Source organism: Harpia harpyja, chromosome 16 (assembly GCF_026419915.1).
Source record: "Harpia harpyja isolate bHarHar1 chromosome 16, bHarHar1 primary haplotype, whole genome shotgun sequence".
Taxonomy (NCBI): domain Eukaryota; kingdom Metazoa; phylum Chordata; class Aves; order Accipitriformes; family Accipitridae; genus Harpia; species Harpia harpyja.
The window spans coordinates 4,404,137-4,420,792 of NC_068955.1; the positions used below are offsets into that span (position 1 = coordinate 4,404,137).

At 50.4% G+C, this 16,656-nt stretch overlaps 1 protein-coding gene across 1 annotated transcript; it reads right to left on the bottom strand.

The window, feature by feature from the left end:
* Positions 1–1,560: 1,560 nt before the first annotated feature.
* On the bottom strand, positions 1,561–12,458 carry UBXN11 (UBX domain protein 11). The gene is made up of 12 exons (XM_052811031.1): positions 12,371–12,458; positions 11,961–12,061; positions 11,126–11,180; positions 9,991–10,067; positions 8,801–8,915; positions 7,174–7,391; positions 6,762–6,839; positions 5,207–5,327; positions 3,931–4,034; positions 3,622–3,689; positions 2,693–2,839; positions 1,561–1,825 (listed from the first exon to the last, which is right to left on the bottom strand). Exons 1-12 carry the CDS (start codon positions 12,375–12,377, stop codon positions 1,660–1,662), a joined length of 1,257 nt encoding a protein of 418 aa, XP_052666991.1. The 5' UTR covers positions 12,378–12,458; the 3' UTR covers positions 1,561–1,659.
* Positions 12,459–16,656: the final 4,198 nt, after the last annotated feature.

Genomic DNA, 16,656 nt, shown 5'->3' on the forward strand with positions numbered 1-16,656 from the left:
CATCGGGACTTGTGGGTTTCTTTTAAATTTGGTTTTATTTTGACTACAGGTTAAACGTCACCCTACATAACGATTCTGAGTCATTTCCAGCTCAGAGAAGCTGAGTCAGTTGTACTCACTGCTGCAGCCTGACACAAAGATCTTAACACCTTAGATTGTTGCCGCCAATCAAAGGCTCACAGGACTTGTCTGAATATCCTACAGCACGGTAGTGACAGGTACCTCTCTCAAGCATTCCTCTCTTCTGCGTGGTAAGAACGGCAGCCCGGGGGAGGGACAGCTTCAGTCAGACACACGAGCAAAAAAACAAACCCCTGGCACAAAGTTTACCTGGTCAGAGGCTGCCCTATACGAGGGTCCCCTGTACGCTCCTGTATCTGCTATAGGTGGAAAAAGGAGGAAACTAACTTAGAGCTGTGGGGATTGAGTCACTGGTCATGGGGAGCCCGTGGAAACGGCTGGTTTGTGTGACGTTAGTGGTGCTTCCTGTATTTGAGTTGTGCAGGGTCCAGCTCTGGTCGGAGGGGTCTGGGAAATGCTCTGGGCATCCTGCCCCCTTTCCACAGCAACTGTGCCTTTGAAATCTTAATGGAAGTGGAAACTGCAACTTAAATAAATGTTGCAGTTTTATTAGGAGCCTTTAATGAGGGCTGGGTCTCTGCTAAAAGGGAACCTGCCAGAATGCGCTGCCTTGCGCAAGTGGGAGTGTCGTCAGCTGGGAGTCAAGTGGGAGCTTGTCACAGCTGAAACAGGAAGAATGTGCTGGGGAAAGGGGCCTGCAAAGCACAGCCCTAGCCCACAGGAGAGGGAGGAAGATGCTTTACTCGGGCTTCAGCAGAGAAGCAGCGAAGGGATTATGCTCTTCTCCAATGACATGGTGTCCTGTTGCAGCATCCAGCTCCGCGCTGCAGCAGGCTGCCGAGGGAGGGAGGGAGGCAGGCTGGCAGCTCGGGGCTGTTCCAGGCGGGCTCGGTGTGGCTTCAAGCCTGGGCCCCGCTGGAGCTGGGGGCTGTCCAAGGGAAGGAGTTGTTCACGTACAGGAAACCCAGTAGCAGGATCTCCTGGCTGAGATGGGTCTGGCTCAGTCCCAGCATTGCAGTGGCTCAAGGCCTTTTGGTTTAGCTTCACCAGGGACCATATAATTGAGGCTGTTTCTCTTGTGGTTTAAGTGCTGTTGAAATCTCTGGGGAGCAGCTGTGTGTGGAAAGCAAACGGACCCTGGCTGTTTGTCTGTCCTGCTGCTATAGAGAATCCCTGAGCCCAGCTAAGCAACTGCCCAGTACCAGTGTAAAGCTGGCGGCCTTCCCTGAGTAGGGATCAGCCTGTGTAACCTTCAGCAGAGATAAGAAATGAGGCTGGGGGTTTGAGCTGACAGAAACGTGCCCCCCGCCCCGTGTTGGAAGCCCACCTGTCTTGGGGGGAAAAAACCATCTACCCGCGAGGCAGTAGGACTGGGCCTGGCACCCTCTGCCAAAGGGAGAGGCCAAACCGCTGCCTCTGAGCTCTTCTCTCTGTCCCAGGTAACGGTGCAATGAAACTAAATCTGGAAAGACACCCCTCTTCTCTCTTCCCAGCCAGGGGAGGTTTATAACAGCTAACGGTGCAAGGCAGCTCCTTCCTCTTGCAGAGCTTGGAGTGAGCAGCTCTTGCTAGGAGCTGTTAAGCTGTTTGCAGCCCTGTCCCCTCTTGTTGGGAGGGGTCTCTTCTCCGCAGCAGCAAAGAGACGTTGGGGATCAGGCCACATTCCTGCAGGCTCCTGGAGTTGTCTGTGTACACCCGCTGGGGAAAGGTACTGATGATCTCATATGAGTCGGAGTCTCCACCCCTAGGAAAGAACAGCACAATGTTTCCTACACTCAGGATCCCCCAAGGTTTTACTGAGATGCTCTGGCTGATCCAGCTGTGATTATGTAAGAGCAGAAGGGAGAGACTTTTACAAGCACAGGCCAAGCAGAAAAAAGGACTTCCCGCCCAAACTGCAAACAGCCAGGCACAGAGCGGCCATTCCAGGCTGCACAGCTGCAGTGAGGAAGGAGGTTCTTGCATCCCGACAGTGGTGAGCTCATCGTGGGCTCAGACCAAGGCCAGACCTGCGGCCCACAACAGGAGTGGGAAGAGGGGAGAGCAAAGGGGTCCCCTCAGCCATCTGGAACTATCCCCAAAGGGGTGTGCGAGCACTTGGGCAGCATTAAATGTGTTGGGACACAGAGCTGGCTGAGCAAAGGGTGGTGTTTGTCCAGCAGCGGATCCATCAGCCAAGCTGAAGGCTGCAGCTCAGCTTCCAGGCTGCACCAACACCTTGGGAACGGTGGCAATAGTCAGGTGAGTGCTGCTGAGCAGGTGGAAGGAGGCAAAGGCAGTGAACGGACCTGGGTCAGACGGCAATTCTAAGAGGACAAAAGAGACTTATCTCTGCTGCTGTGGCAGCTTTTTGGCAAAGGTGGGTATTAAATGCTCTGAGCTAAGTGTGACCCTGGCAGTGCTGCCCAGAGAGCGTCTCTGGTTGTGGAGCCAAAGCAGCAGAGCGTGCCCAGCAGCTCCTGGGGCTGGGACTGTAACCCTCAGCCCTGCCCAGCTCAGGCTGATCTGTTTGAAATACAACGCCAGGGCCTCCAGCGGCAGCCGAAAAACCTTCCCTGGGGCTCTACAGAGCCGGGTGGAGATCGAGGAGGGGAGGAAGTCCTAGGCCTACCTGGTGTGGGCGAGGTGTTGGCGCAGGTCCCCTATGGTCTCTGTGAACAGCATCTTTATGATGTACGTCTGCTCCCCGCTCTCAGATTTGATGCGGAGAGTGCAGACATCAGGGGCAGAACCTTCAGCCTCTTCAGCTGTCTTCACCCTGGAGGTTAGAAAACCTCGTCAGCTGAGGAGTGAGGGCTCTGCCAGCGGCAGAGCCTGTGAGCTCCACTCAACGGGCAGAGCCTCTGGGCTGCCGGGGTGATCCGAACGGGGGAGAGATGTTTTATGTTTGGGAATGTCCTCGAGATGTACAAGGCCCCATCTGACTGTGGGCAAGCAGACGAACCCACAGACCAAAACCACTGCTTTGCTTTCACTGCTTAAAGGTGCCTTGGAAAGAGGGTTGCTGACCTTTTTTAGCTTTTTCGTTTTAGATCAGGGCTGCCTGGTAAGTACTTTGCCCTACTTTTTTGATTAAAAATAATCTGCTTGGGTTTTTTTTTCATTAGTTATTTGGGTCTTGTCTTGCCAGAAGACTATGAGTTGAAAAGTGTTGTTAGTGTGACCTCCCACTCGGGCATCAATTTCCTGGAGGGATTCTCCCATTTAACATGACCACAAACAGCTTTTTAGATGGTTTCAAACTCTTAGGCCTTGGCTTGCTCTTGGGAAAAGTATTTCACAGCAATAAGTAGGTAACATTCTGAACAGCCTAAGTTTTTGTTAGAGATGTAAAAGATGGCAGGTTCATGATGAACAATTCAGTGGTCTTCCCCAAAAATGAAACTTAAGACTTTTTTTTCTAATTATTCCTAAGGTATAAGATAGAAGGGGCAAGTCCATTTACTTCCTCAACTGAAAGCCCTGAAATAAACCCTTAGTGATGAAACAGGAGGAAGATGAGCACCTGACAGGGCAGGGATGGAGGGGCTGTGCCTGTACCTCTCCAGGGCAGACAGCCTGGGTGTCTCCACCAGGATCTCTTTGCTGCTCCGCACCCCATCAGAGCCCTGAAACCAAACCAGGTGAGCGTCACCACTGCCTGCTCTGCACAGAGAGCAACCAGTGCCAGGAAAGCCCAGGAGCAGGTGCCAAAGTGCCACGTGTGCTCTGGTGGAGCCTCTCTGGGAGGAGGAGGTTATGCAGAGCCGAGAGAGGCCCAGGGAGGGGGTGCCGGTGCTGTGCAGGGCGCTGAGCCCAGGGAATCGCTGCTGGCCTCATCCTGTGGGTGTTTGAGGGGTCCACTCATACCCGCTGCGCTGCTCTGGCTGAATCTCGGACACTGATCGCTTCTCCTCCATGTTTCGAGGACTTAGAAAGCTTGTTGAGAAACTGCTCCACGGAGAGTTTGGGACCTGGTAGAGCAGAGGGGAGATGTGTCCGTGTGTGACCTTTTTGACAAACCATTTTCCCCCAGAATAAGCTGTTTTGGTGAAATGAGAGAGTGCAACTGCCGACAGGGAGAGCTCTAACCTCCCCTAGCTAGGCTGAGACTGGTCCTCAGTCTCCCCCGTTGAAGCTTGTCCCACTTCCTGGCCCACTAAATGTTTGATTGTCAACGTCAACAGTGAGCAACTGTGCAGCCTGTTCAGCACACAGCTGGGAGGCACAACAGGTAGAAACCTGGTTAGCCCTGCTGTGAACAGGAAAAACTAAACCTATGACAATTTTTACAGACTTGGAAAATTTTTCATCTTGTGAGGGTGTATTTGTAGGTGTTCATTCCTTTTTCTGTGGTGGCACTGGGCAATTATATTTTTTTACTACTTGGATAAAGGAAACATTTAGTACAGCTTCTGTTTGTGAATGGCCTTGAGATGAATGAGCAACTAGTACAGTTCTATATAAATAGGAAGATGTTGCTGATGGGCAATGCACGTGTTTGGGTTAGTTAGTTATGCATGCACAAACCCACTATTTTCTGTCTATATGACTGACTGCATTTGACTTTCCAACACTGACAGGTATTGCTTACACAGACTGCTAGAGTCTAGAAGCAAAATGAGGAATCTGTGGCCTGACCTTATGTCTCATATTCTCTTACAAAAGTCTGAAGAGAAATCGTCCCATATTTGGTACAGTTAAGATCGGTCTGGCTTGAAGGTGTCTGCCTTTACAGAGCGAGCTTGTAGGAGAAATGAAGGTTGTTTGCAAGCTACTCCCCCGAGATCTGCCGGGTTCCCTCAGCATCCTTTGCTGATAAAGGTGAAGCTAGAAGGAGCTTGGCCTTTCAGAAATGCACAGGGCAGATATGTTTTTGGAAACCTGCTGATCTTCTGGTCTTTTATTATTTGTCATGTCTCATTCTTTAGGAGGATTTAAGGATGAGAGGACACCATGCGTGCTGCCTGGCTCCCAGCTCCTGAAGCAACACTGGGGCTACAAGCGTAGGGCTCTGACCCAGAGGTGTTGCCTTCCTTGCTAGGACCCTACACGTTCCCCTCCTACCAGCTGGACTGCCCCGGTAAGGTTTTGATTCTGCTCTTTGGGAGTTAACTGCATTTCTGAGGCAGGTTTAAGAATTTACCTGGGATCTTGGTGGTTTCTTGCACCTCATTTGATTTTGAATGGCCAACAACTTGGCCGTGGCCAGGAAAACTCCCTGGAAAGTCCCTCTCCCGAAATACCACATCCCTTCTGTCAGTGACCTGTTGAATTAAGGCCAAATGCCATAAGCAAATCTGACTCTTGCACAAGCTTGTTCTCACTGCCTTAGAGCACGATAAACCACAGCAATGACAACCAAGAGTTGTAAAGCCCAAATGAAACCAAGAGAGCTGCTTCCTTGGAAGCAGAGCCAGCTGTCCAAACTCAATGAAATGCGTTTTCAGCTCCTATAGGCTCTCTAACAAAGCAAATCCTGGTGAATCCCTCAAGTCCCCAGGATGGCCCACCCAGACCGCAGGGCAGTTGTTTATCCATCTCAACAGGCACTGGGCAGCTGCTCCTTTCCGTGAGTTTTAAGAAATGTACTTGGCCCTGACCTTTCCTCCGTGTCTGCTTCCACACTTGAAAATGCTCTCCAGGTGGAATGTGATGTGAAAGCAGCAGGCTAGGGATGGAGAGGGATCTGGCAGTAAGAAGCTGCAGTGGGGACTGTCAGATGGCTCTAACCAACCAAGGAAGGCAGTGTGCTACCCCGAGGGCCCCAGCAGTGGGGAAAGCTGTATAAATAGGGGTAGTCTTTCTGTCTGGGTTCCACTTATGTTTCTCTTACACCTGGCTGGCCATATCTCAGGTGGATGTGCTCTGTGTCCATATTTACACCAGGTGTACTGTCCTGTGGCTTCCAGATATGGCCAGCTATGCACAGATGATAGGGAACCACAGCCCCTAGAGCCTTGCACAATCCTTCCTCTTCCACCTGACTTTCTAACTGCCACACCTACCAGCTCACTCTGGCTGTCCTGACCTCATACTCACCTGTGCAGTTGTGCCCTGCTTTCTTTGTGGCAGTGGGTAGGTGCACCCCTCTGGTTGTGCCTGCTTACATTTCAGATGCACCTGAAGACCTAGATTAGAGTCCTCCGAGGCTCTCTGCCTGCTTTCTGCCTGAAAATGTGGCCTTGGCTTTTTGCCATTTCTGAGAAATCAAAAAATGGGGCCCAAAAGAACCTCAGGTAGCCAAATCAAAAAAATTGTGGCAAAATAAACTCTGACATCCTCCTTGTTCAATCTGTTTTTAAAAGCATTTTCCAGGGGAACTGTTTGAGAACTTTTTTTCTCCTTTTTGTTACACAGCTCTTCAAATGCTGCACATACCTCTCTTCTACAAAGCCTGCTATGCTCTTAGAAGTCTCTTGTTCCAAGACAAGATCCGCTGAGGCAGAGAAACCATTCAGTCCTAATGCTGAATCACTCATTTCCTGTAACGGCTCTAGCAGGTGTGCTCCCAGCCACCCGTTCCCCAAGACGCACATGCACAGAATTAAGCTGCGAGTATGCTGTGTTCAGAAACCTCAAACTTAATTTGCTGTGGGGAGCATCCAGCAGATTGGTGAAAGAAACCTGAACAATTTTCTTGGGAAGCAAGAGAGCCATTTCTTCCAAAAAGCTGATGAATAGGGTTTTGCAATGCTTACCTGCAAAGGGATGCCATCTGGGTAGTGCATCTGCAACTCTGAAGGGAAATAGCCATCCATAATATCCTGCAGGCATTGCTGAAACAAAATGAGAGCTCATGGTCATACCTCAGACTTTCTATTTGACTGATATAGTCCTTCTGGGCTGGTCCTATTTGTGTTGTTATTCCCGTGCAGAAAAGTCTGCATAAAAGACCCAGAATCTCCAGCTCTAAAAATTACTACACAAAGACATACTGGTCTTTAAAGGCACCATGGGAATACAGGTGAGAAGCTAGAGTTCTCAATAGCTGCTCCTTTTTAGGACTTGGATGAGCTCACAAGCCCTATTCCTACACATGCCCTTTTCTGAGGCTTAGTGAATGATAAGAGGATGGCTCTAAGCCTAATTCCTCTACAGACCTTTCCGTACCTGTGTGGATGGGTCCTCATAGGGCCGAAAGGGTCCGTTGGACATGACGATCCCATTTTGATACAGCGTAAGAGGGAGGGGTTCTGGCTGCCTCAGCCGAGCACCCCCAGGCATGTGCTCGATTTGAGAAATGCCTTCCCCAGCCAGCACATTCAAATCCTTCACGTTTTCCAAGATTAAATCAAAATCAATCTGGTGTTTGGAAACAACTGCTTCACCTGTGGCAGAGGGAGCACAGTTACAGGGGGAAGGGGATGCCAGCTAAGCAGCTTTCACCTTTGTGTGAATTTGAGGTGCATTTGAGTCCTAACATTTTTGGGCTGTCCATGCTGCCTCTCCGTGCTTTGCCTTTCGCGCTTTTGCAAAGCGTGGCGCAACACTGCTGCTGTGGTGCAGCGCTGCCAGGTTTACATGGGTGTGTGCAAAAACCACAAGGGCAGGGCAGCAGGGAAACAGCCCTGTTGCTACAAGCTAATGTAACACCAGAGCCAGCTACCACGCAGCCAGTGCTTTAGAGACCATGCTCTGCTCCTGGTCTTTGGTTGTAATTTCAGAAGTGTTGTGTTGTCCCTTAATGTGGTGCTGTAAAATGCACAAAGTGAGGGACTTAACTACTTGGATGAACTAAATTGGATAAATGGATCAGGGCAGGCTTGCTGAAGAAAAATGCCAGTGTAAATGCAACCGGCTGCCTGCTCCTTGCACCAGTAGATTCCTCACTCTTGCTAGGGCACTGCTGAGGCTGTTTGTCGGGGTGCTTGAGGAGGGTGGTAGGGTGAAGCAGTAAAAGAGTTGTGATGGGACAGAAGAGTGAAAGCAGAAGAGGAAAGAAGAGATGTAGGCAGAGCTAAAGCCTTTGGTAGTTTCTGTTCCACTTTTTTATGATGTGATAAAGGAGGGTGGAGGAAATACCCCATTTAAAAGGTGAGCTGAAAATTATTTCTACTGCCTCCTCCATCTTCTCCCCTCCTGCATCTAAGGGAGGGAAGAATTAGTTAGCTAAAATTTGCATGCTGGTTAGGAAGCAGCATTGGCTGTACAGCCCAAGTATTACTGTTCTTTCCTCTGTTACCACTTCCTAAGAAGCCATTGCCAAATATGCTTGGACCCCATACAGAACAATCAGGTCTCAATTAAACCACTCACGTGGTGGTTGGGAGGAAAGGCAAACAATAGTCTCTGATAGAGCCAGACAATATGGGTAAGTTACTACAGCTACTATATACACAAAGCATCTGATTCCATTTTCCACCCATTTTACGTCAATGTTACTAGAGCAATCAAGCTTCAAATGTTTAGGGTATGTGAACTCTTCAGGAAGCAGCTGCTTCGAGGGTATCCTTCCAAATGGGTGAGACATCGGGTTCTCTCCTCTTCTCCTAGATGGGGCTTACAAAATACAGGTATATAAAATACCAACGTTCTGCCTGGCTTAGCTCCCGTTAAATTGCTCCATGTCTCTGTCCCTGAGGTGGACTGATGTGAAGACCTCAGCACAGGATCCCAGATTCTGAAGACCCAAATTCTGGGTCTTTGATGCTTATCTGCTCTGGGGAGTATCATACCTTCTCTAAGCATGCAGCAGGAGCTAAGATAGCTGCTTCGGCAAAGAGTGCTGGTGCTTTACCTGGCTTCCAGAGGGTCCTTGCTGGCCACTCTTCTTCGTCCTTGAGTGATTCTAAATCTTCCAGCTGTTCATGTCTCTCTCCAACCCAAATCAGCCCATAGTCATTTAGAAACTGCTGTATGAGGAAATTTGTAGACCAGAGCTTCAGAAAACTAGAAATGGCAGCCTGAGAGTGGTCAGCTCTCAGCTGTTAGAAACTGTCGTGGTTTAACCCCAGCCAGCAACTAAACACCACGCAGCCGCTCACTCACTCCCCCCCACCCAGTGGGATGGGGGAGAAAATCAGGAAAAGAAGCAAAACCCGTGGGTTGAGATAAGAACGGTTTAATAGAACAGAAAAAGAAGAAACTAATAATGATAATGATAACACTAATAAAATGACAACAGAAATAATGAAAGGATTGGAATGTACAAATGATGCGCAGTGCAATTGCTCACCACCCGCCGACCGACACCCCGCCAGTCCCCGAGCGGCGAATCCCTGCCCCCACTTCCCCGTTCCTATACTGGATGGGACGTCACATGGTATGGAATACACCGTTGGCCAGTTTGGGTCAGGTGCCCTGGCTGTGTCCTGTGCCAACTTCTTGTGCCCCTCCAGCTTTCTCGCTGGCTGGGCATGAGAAGCTGAAAAATCCTTGACATTAGTCTAAACACTACTGAGCAACAACTGAAAACATCAGTGTTATCAACATTCTTCACATACTGAACTCAAAACACAGCACTGTACCAGCTACTAGGAAGACAGTTAACTCTATCCCAGCTGAAACCAGGACAGAAACAGAAGGGGAGGTGAAAGAGAAGGTTTGTCTTGGGGCTCTTTGGCCCTGGCAGACAGACAAACTCATTGGCAGGGTTGTAGTAGCAGCTCACTAGTAGTAGGCAAAAGGGAGAATGAAAGTATCTGTAGTGACACAGTAATCTCCCAAGACTGTAGTAGCTGCAAAGAGTATTTCTACAGTCGTAGAAATCAAAATGAAGAGGCTTGCAGGAGGCACAAATGTTTGTGTATTAAAAAAACTCCTACTGCCCTGTAGCTCATATCCAACCTGTTCTTTCTTTTCAGAGGGGTGAGGTGAAGAATTGTGATGATCAAAGTGGCAGCTTGAAAAAGACTAAGCAGCCTGGGACTGCAATGATCTCAAATCAAAGGTGCAGATGGCTTTGGGCAAGTGAAGCAGGTGTCTCACCTCCATCTCCCAGACCTGGGTCTGCAGCTGAAGGCACCTAATTTCCAGTTCCTCTGCTGTGGATGAGTCAGGAGCATCTGAAAGGGAAGACTTTGGTTTGTATGTACAGCCTTAAAGAAGAGGTATAGATAACCCGTGTCACACATCACAAATGCCCCAGCAGTACCTGCCTGTACCTTAAGTGAACTCAAGCCCATACAACACAGGAGCTGAACATGAGCTCTGCATGCTGGTCCCTGACAATTCAACCTGCAGCAGTTCGATAAAGATGCTGACAGACTAAAGATAGTTGTGAATGATACTGGTGAAGTTTTATGCTGCGGAAAGCTGATGTGAGTGGTGCAGTTTGCAATTATACAATGAGAATTGCTTGACTTACTCAGTCTTAAGGGACCTATTAAAAAAATGAGCAGGTGTCCACTAAAGCTGGATCCAGAAACCTAGACTCAATGGCTAGAACAATGCATGATGAGGTACAAAACATATGTTTGTGGTTTGACAGGCATATTCTTGTTCTCTGCTCAGGAAATGGAGAATTTACCACAGCTTTTTGCTAACAAGGTAGTTCAGCTGATGTAGGAAATGTGTCTGTGCTCAGATGGAGAGCTGCTGGATTCCAAGTAACTGAATGGGGGGAAAGATCTTCTGTGACTCACTCAAAGCTGGGTTCAATTTAGAGTTAGGCTGCCTTACAGGACAAGTGAGCCTGGACCTGTAATACTGTTTGAGACTCCAGGTAGATTTTTGGTTTCGCTTAGTAGCTCTGTTTTTCCAGCCTGTTTGAACTCTGCGGTATTTACTGTTCTCTTTTTCTAACCATCTAACCATCCTCATGTATCTGTGTGGTTGGTCTATACTCATGGAAATGTAGTAACCTGTAGAAAATAGGTCAGGAAATAATGTTTTCTACAACACCAGAAAAGCCAAGTAACAGATGCACGTACAAAGTGTGGATCTGCTTTGGCAAACAGTACCACATGTGTCTAACTGATACCACTCACCAAAGAGGCTCTTGGGCTTTTAAGGCAAGGATGGCTCAGAGAGGAGGTCTCCAAGCCTGCTCTGTTGCAGTACCAGGAGCTCTGTAGCTCTCCCACAGGTAGGAGCAAGGTGTCAAGGGTAGAATAATTTTTACCTTCTCCTTTCTGAATAGCCTTCATCTTCTCTTCAAGTTCAGCAATCCTCCTGTCCTTCAGGACCAGAACAAAAAATGACCTCGTTTAGTTCCTTGGCCCTCAGGACCTTGAGGCACAGTTTGCACAATTAGTCCTGGCTAGATGAGTCAGTGGTGCACATACTCTCACCCCACTTAGAGACAGGCAAAATAAGGGTCAGAAAGGCTGTATCACCTCGCAGATATCTTAGACTCAAATGAGGGCTGGGATATAAATACACTGCTCCAAGAATAGGTGAGGGACACACTGACCTATCTCCCCCTCCTCTGTCTGCCCAAGAGCTGTAGGCAAACACACAGACTCCTGCCCCTGTGCTTCCTGCTCAGGCACAGCTCATGCTCTGACCTGCATGCACTAAGTGGCTGATCTAGAAATGCAACCAGCATTTCTGCAGGCACCTCTTTAAAAAAAAAAAAAGGGGGGGGTAGTATTTATTCTAAGCTGCAGTCATGCAAAGAGGTCTGCTCCAGGATGACTCTGCTGTATGAGCAGCTGTTGTTTCAGAAAGCAAAAGGAAGAAAAGAAATGTCTGAAGCCAAACAGCTAATGATATCAGTGAAAGGGTGCTGAGAGTCTTTACTTTAAGAAGTCACAGTAGGGGCTGTCCACTCTCCCACCCCAAGGACTGATAAAATTGCTCTGTTGCTTTGCAAAGGCTTGTTTGTGTAATTAACAAAGCAGGCTATAGATGAACTTGTTTTAGCCCAAACTAGGTCTAAGCAGGTGTAACACTACTGTGGCTTCAACTGTCAAAGCAGAGCACAAAACAGGTTCAGTAAGGGGCAGGATTTTTACCTTCAGTTGGATTTCTTGTGCTTGTTCCTCTATTTTTTGTTCCAACAGAGTGACTTTTTGCATCATGGAGGACATGAGCTCCATGTCAGTGTGAGCTGCACCTGAAAGCACAAATACGTATTACCTCTCTAAAATGGCGATTGGTATTGGAGGCTCGTCTGCGCCATAGTGGACCCCACACAAGAATTCCTGTTCTGCCACAGCAGGTAGGACAAGGGTACCTTTTGGGCGTACTGAGTAGAAATCCCTTGGCTCCTGACTGGTGGGGAGATGGCTGTGTCACTGACAGCACACTGTGTATGCGAGACGTGGACCACAGGAATTAGCCCTGGCCTGGGGCATTGAGTCCACCAAACTGTCAGTGAGAAACTGTGATGGCCCAGAACCCCCTAATCATTGAGGGACTTTACCCTGCATATTCTTTTTCAGTGTTGTCCCCCTTGAGCAGGAGGGGAGACTGCCTTGCACTGGATTCTTTGTCCTAGGAGACAGGCTGTCATCTTCTGAGAAGAGGCACGAAGAGCATGAAAGAAAGAAAACAGGTCAGCGTTTTGGATAAGGCTTCTCCAAAAGCAGGTAAAGAAATACTGGGGTTATGCTGAGGGAAAGAGAGGGCAGAAGAAAGCAGGGTGGCCCAGTCCACTCAATCCCATAAGACTAACGAGTGTATGTGGGCACTTGTTATGAGCCAGGACCCAAAGGGAAGGTACGATCTCAGCAGAGTGAGCACAAAATGGGGCTAGCAGAAAAAGACCATGATACTCGTACAGAGCATCCTGCACTGCCCAGCGAGCCAGAAAGTGGTAATATTGAGCTATTTTAACGAAAAGCACAACACTCTGGGATTAAGAGAAGCAGCAAACTTCACTGGGATTGCAAAGGGAGTTTTTGCCCTAAGATCTAGTAGGAAGGATGTGACCTAAAATGGAACTGTAAAAATAGATGAGGCTCTAATGTGCTCTAGGGCTTGCTGAGGATGTGGAAACCTTTTGTTACTTATCTGATTTTGGACACATGTAGGAGAGCGCTACAATCATTGCAAAACACGTAGATGGTAAGAAAAGCTGTACCAGTGGAGGCGATGAACTTGGACAGCTCTGCCCTCTTAGTAAAAATAAAAGGAGATAATATGTAAAAATGAAACATTGGTTCATTAACTTTGGATTTGCTTAATGGGAAAATTTTTTAAAATGTAACTGAAAAGTCTGTCCAAAAAAGCCTGAATGGTACGTTTTTCTCATCAGCCCATCTTCCCAGTCCATACATACTTGCTTTCTGGGCAGAGTGGGGTGTTCATACAACTAAATCTGTGCCTTGTAGTAACAGTTAAAATCCTCGAGCTGCAATCTGTGGGTGCTGCCTGAAGGCACAGGGGGTGAAACCCTGGTGAGCTGAGGTGCAGCGGTGCCCGCTGCGTCGGGGTGAAAGAGCTGACGCTTGTGATGCTATTGCAGCTGCAGAAAGCAACTCTCCTCCGCTTGAAACTGAGGAAACGCAAACGCGACACGAACCTGTGCGAGACGTGACTGACCAATATCCCTGGTACCTGCTGGGGACCGATGTCGGCCAGGAGACAGCAGGTAAGAAATTTGGGGAGTTTTATTCGAGCTGATGTTGTTTCTGAGCCTGTCACCGTCATGCGCAGCCCTGTGAGTCCCCGGAAGGCCGGTAGCGATCAGCTTTTTGAGGGATCGTTGGCAAAAAGGGGCTCAAAATAACGGGGGTAACCGGGTACTGCCCGGGGAGGGGGGGCCCGACGTGGGTGGCAGCGCTGGGGACACGCCGGCGTGTGCTTGGGGGAGAGGACCGTGTGTTGGGGGGACCCTCACGGTGTGTGGGGGGGCTCCCAAACCACGGGGGGTTTCCCCCATTCCCCCCCCCCCAACCCCGCTGGAGCAGCACTCACCCCGCTCTCAGCGCGCCGCCGCCATCTTGTTTACAGGCGGTTGCCACGGCGACGCAGGGCCGCTGCGATTGGCTCAGCCCTGGTCACGTGGAGGGCGAGGCAGCCCCGGAGGACTACACATCCCAGCATGCACCGCGCTGCCGCCCTCCCTCGGAGGGGACGAGGGGGGACCCCGGCTATGGCGGGAGGGCGCCGGCGGGGGGACCCCGGCTGGGAGCCGGGCCCCGGGACCTGCGAGGGTCCCTACGGGATCCGCCGTCGTCCCGGCTGCTCTCCTGGTGCTCCCCGGCCCCCTCGGTGGGCTACCCCGAGGCCACCTGGGCCTGCGCTGCGGGTGATCCGGCCTGCCGGCCCGTGGCGGGGCCTTCGCGGCCTCCGCTGCCGGCTGCTCCCCGAAGGAGAAGAGGGGTAAACCGGGGGAAGCCTCCTCCGATTGTCGTTTGAGGAGGGACGCTGAGGCTGCTGGCAGGCTCCGTTCTGCCTGCCACTTCTCTGCCCCGCACACCTGCCGGCAAAATGGTGCCCTTTTTTTTTTTTTTTTTTTTTTTTTTTTTTTAAAACCTCTGTTCACTTCAGAGTACTTCAAAGGTTTCCTGGTGCTGGGGCGAGACCAGGTGCAGGAGCACTACACACAGCCACGCTTCCTTTCCTCACCCACCCTCTGCACACCCTTAGCTTCAGCTTGTAGACGTGCTCTGTGGCAGAGCCTGACCCCAGGCATCGTGGACTGTACGGCTGCTCCTGATTTCCTCCGCTGCTTCGTCTCTGTTTTCTAGCAATGCTTTCCCTCACCCGGGCACTACTGCACGCTCATTTTGCCTCACTGATGCGCTGAACTCCACTCAGTGCTTGCCGCCATCCAGCCAGCCTTCCCTGAGCATCCCCCGTCCCACCCGCCACCGTGCTGCTCTGCTCTCCAGAGAGCTCGGCCTCACCAGTTGGAGAGGAGCAGAACAGGCTGATTTTTAGCACCTTTTATGGGATGTCAGCTGTCCCCAGGAGACTTTCATTTTGACAATTACATGAAGTGCAAAAATGAACTAAATTTGGTGAAGCTTTGCTGCAGAGGAGCCTTCAGCTGCCGGTGGGCTCACTGCGCTGTGATGCACTTCAGCAACACAAAACCAGACAAGCGGTGTATGTGCTGGGCGCATTTCAAACCATCTCTAACCAGATCCCTTTTGTTTCCTGCTGCTGAGTCGAGTTGGGTGAGGGAGCTCAGTGATCTGCTGTGAGGAGACGGATATTGGGGGGCTGGAAGGAAGCCATTTCCCTGATCCATTACCTGGATCAGACTACCCCAGGCGTGTAATGGAAATTCAGAGGGACAGCTTGGACCCAGCTTCTGCCCTGAGTTGCAGGGAAGGAGCTTTGTTATGCGGTGCAACGCAGAGCCCTTGTTGAAACGTTGGCTGCAATTTGCAAGCCCTCCCAGTGAACCAGTGAGGTTTTTTTAACCCATAATCACTATTAGTCCTTCCTGGGTGTGGGGCACAGGACAGGGAGCCCCAGGGGAAATGCAGAGCTCAGCCTGGGGGGTTTCATGCTGCAGGTGGTATTTTGTGATGTGGGAAAAGGCAGAGCGAGGGGCTCGCTGCCTTTGCTGGAGATGGCAGCCAGGATGTCCCACTCAGGACTGGCTGTGTGGCTGTTCTGGGGAACCTGGGGAGCAGGAGCTGCTCTTGTGCTGGACGATGGAGAAGTGAGGCTAAAAGGGCTGTACGGTGTCATCCCCACCTGGACATCCCCCATGCCATGTCTTGTACTTTCTCCCTTGCAGCATTGGCAGTGAATGCGGCTTCCCCAAATCGCTCTTTTGGCGGTGGGGCTGGTGCAGGGAAGGAAAGTGTGATTGGTGAGACAGGGCCGTCGCTGCACTTAAAGCCTCCGACTGCAATCACTGCGAGCAGATGAGGAAGTGTTACGGCACACCGTGAGTCGAGCCCTGACCATGCAACGCACCTGTGGGCTCCTACTGCTCGCCCTGCTTGTCCTCTGTATGGTAAGAGAAACCCCACGGTGCGGGGCCCAGCAAAGGCCGGGGCGTCCAGCCAGCTCTGTCCTGTGAGCATGACAGCAGTTGGGGAGGCTGTAGGGTTCAACCGGTGGGAGAATTTCTGCTGAACTTCAGCTGGAAACTTGAGCATTTGACTTTCTATTTGACTTTATCCCTGGCTGTCTTACCAGGAGCTTTGCACTGTGGTCTGTAAGCTCTGAATACTTCCATACGTTGCTTTTTTTAAAGCATTTTTTTTTTTACTTAAGACCATCACTCCTATCTGTAACCTTCGCACTTAGCTCTCCACCCCATCTTGCAGCTTCTCCTTTGCATGCTGGCCCCCAGCCTGTGCCTGATGTGGGGATGCTGAGCATGGCTGCTGGGACACTGGAGATGCTGGACACGGCTGTGGGGATACTGGGTGGGCACACAGCTGTGTGGTTTCCTCTCGCCTCTCCCTGCTGGAGGTTGTTTTCCTTCCTGCTGGGAGGCTCCGTGGAGACTTGGTCCGAGTGCCGCGGATGTCGGCTCTCTCCTGGGTGGGGACCGCGGTGTAGGAGGGATGAATGTGTTGGTGTTTTCAGGGAGGGTAATGCTATTCAGAACAGCTGTTGGGATGATTTTTTTTTTCTACAGTGTGTTGGTAATGGGGCCAGATTTGCTTATGCTTATTTCTCTCACAAACTCAACACAGCTGTGACCGCAGCTGGCTCCGCAGGGTGTATTTATGTTTTGGAGTCCTGCTCTGCGGCCGGGCCAACCAGCCAAAAACCCTCATAGCACAAGAGTGC

What these genes read in the sequence shown, in the direction of transcription:
- UBXN11 (XM_052811031.1), bottom strand. An exon ending in AAGGACCCTCTGGAAGCCAG is followed by an intron (nt 7,392 to 8,800) that starts GTAAAGCACCAG and finishes CCTCTGCCACAG; the next exon opens with GTGAAGCAGTTGTTTCCAAA. An exon ending in CAGATGGCATCCCTTTGCAG is followed by an intron (nt 5,328 to 6,761) that starts GTAAGCATTGCA and finishes TTAATTCAACAG; the next exon opens with GTCACTGACAGAAGGGATGT.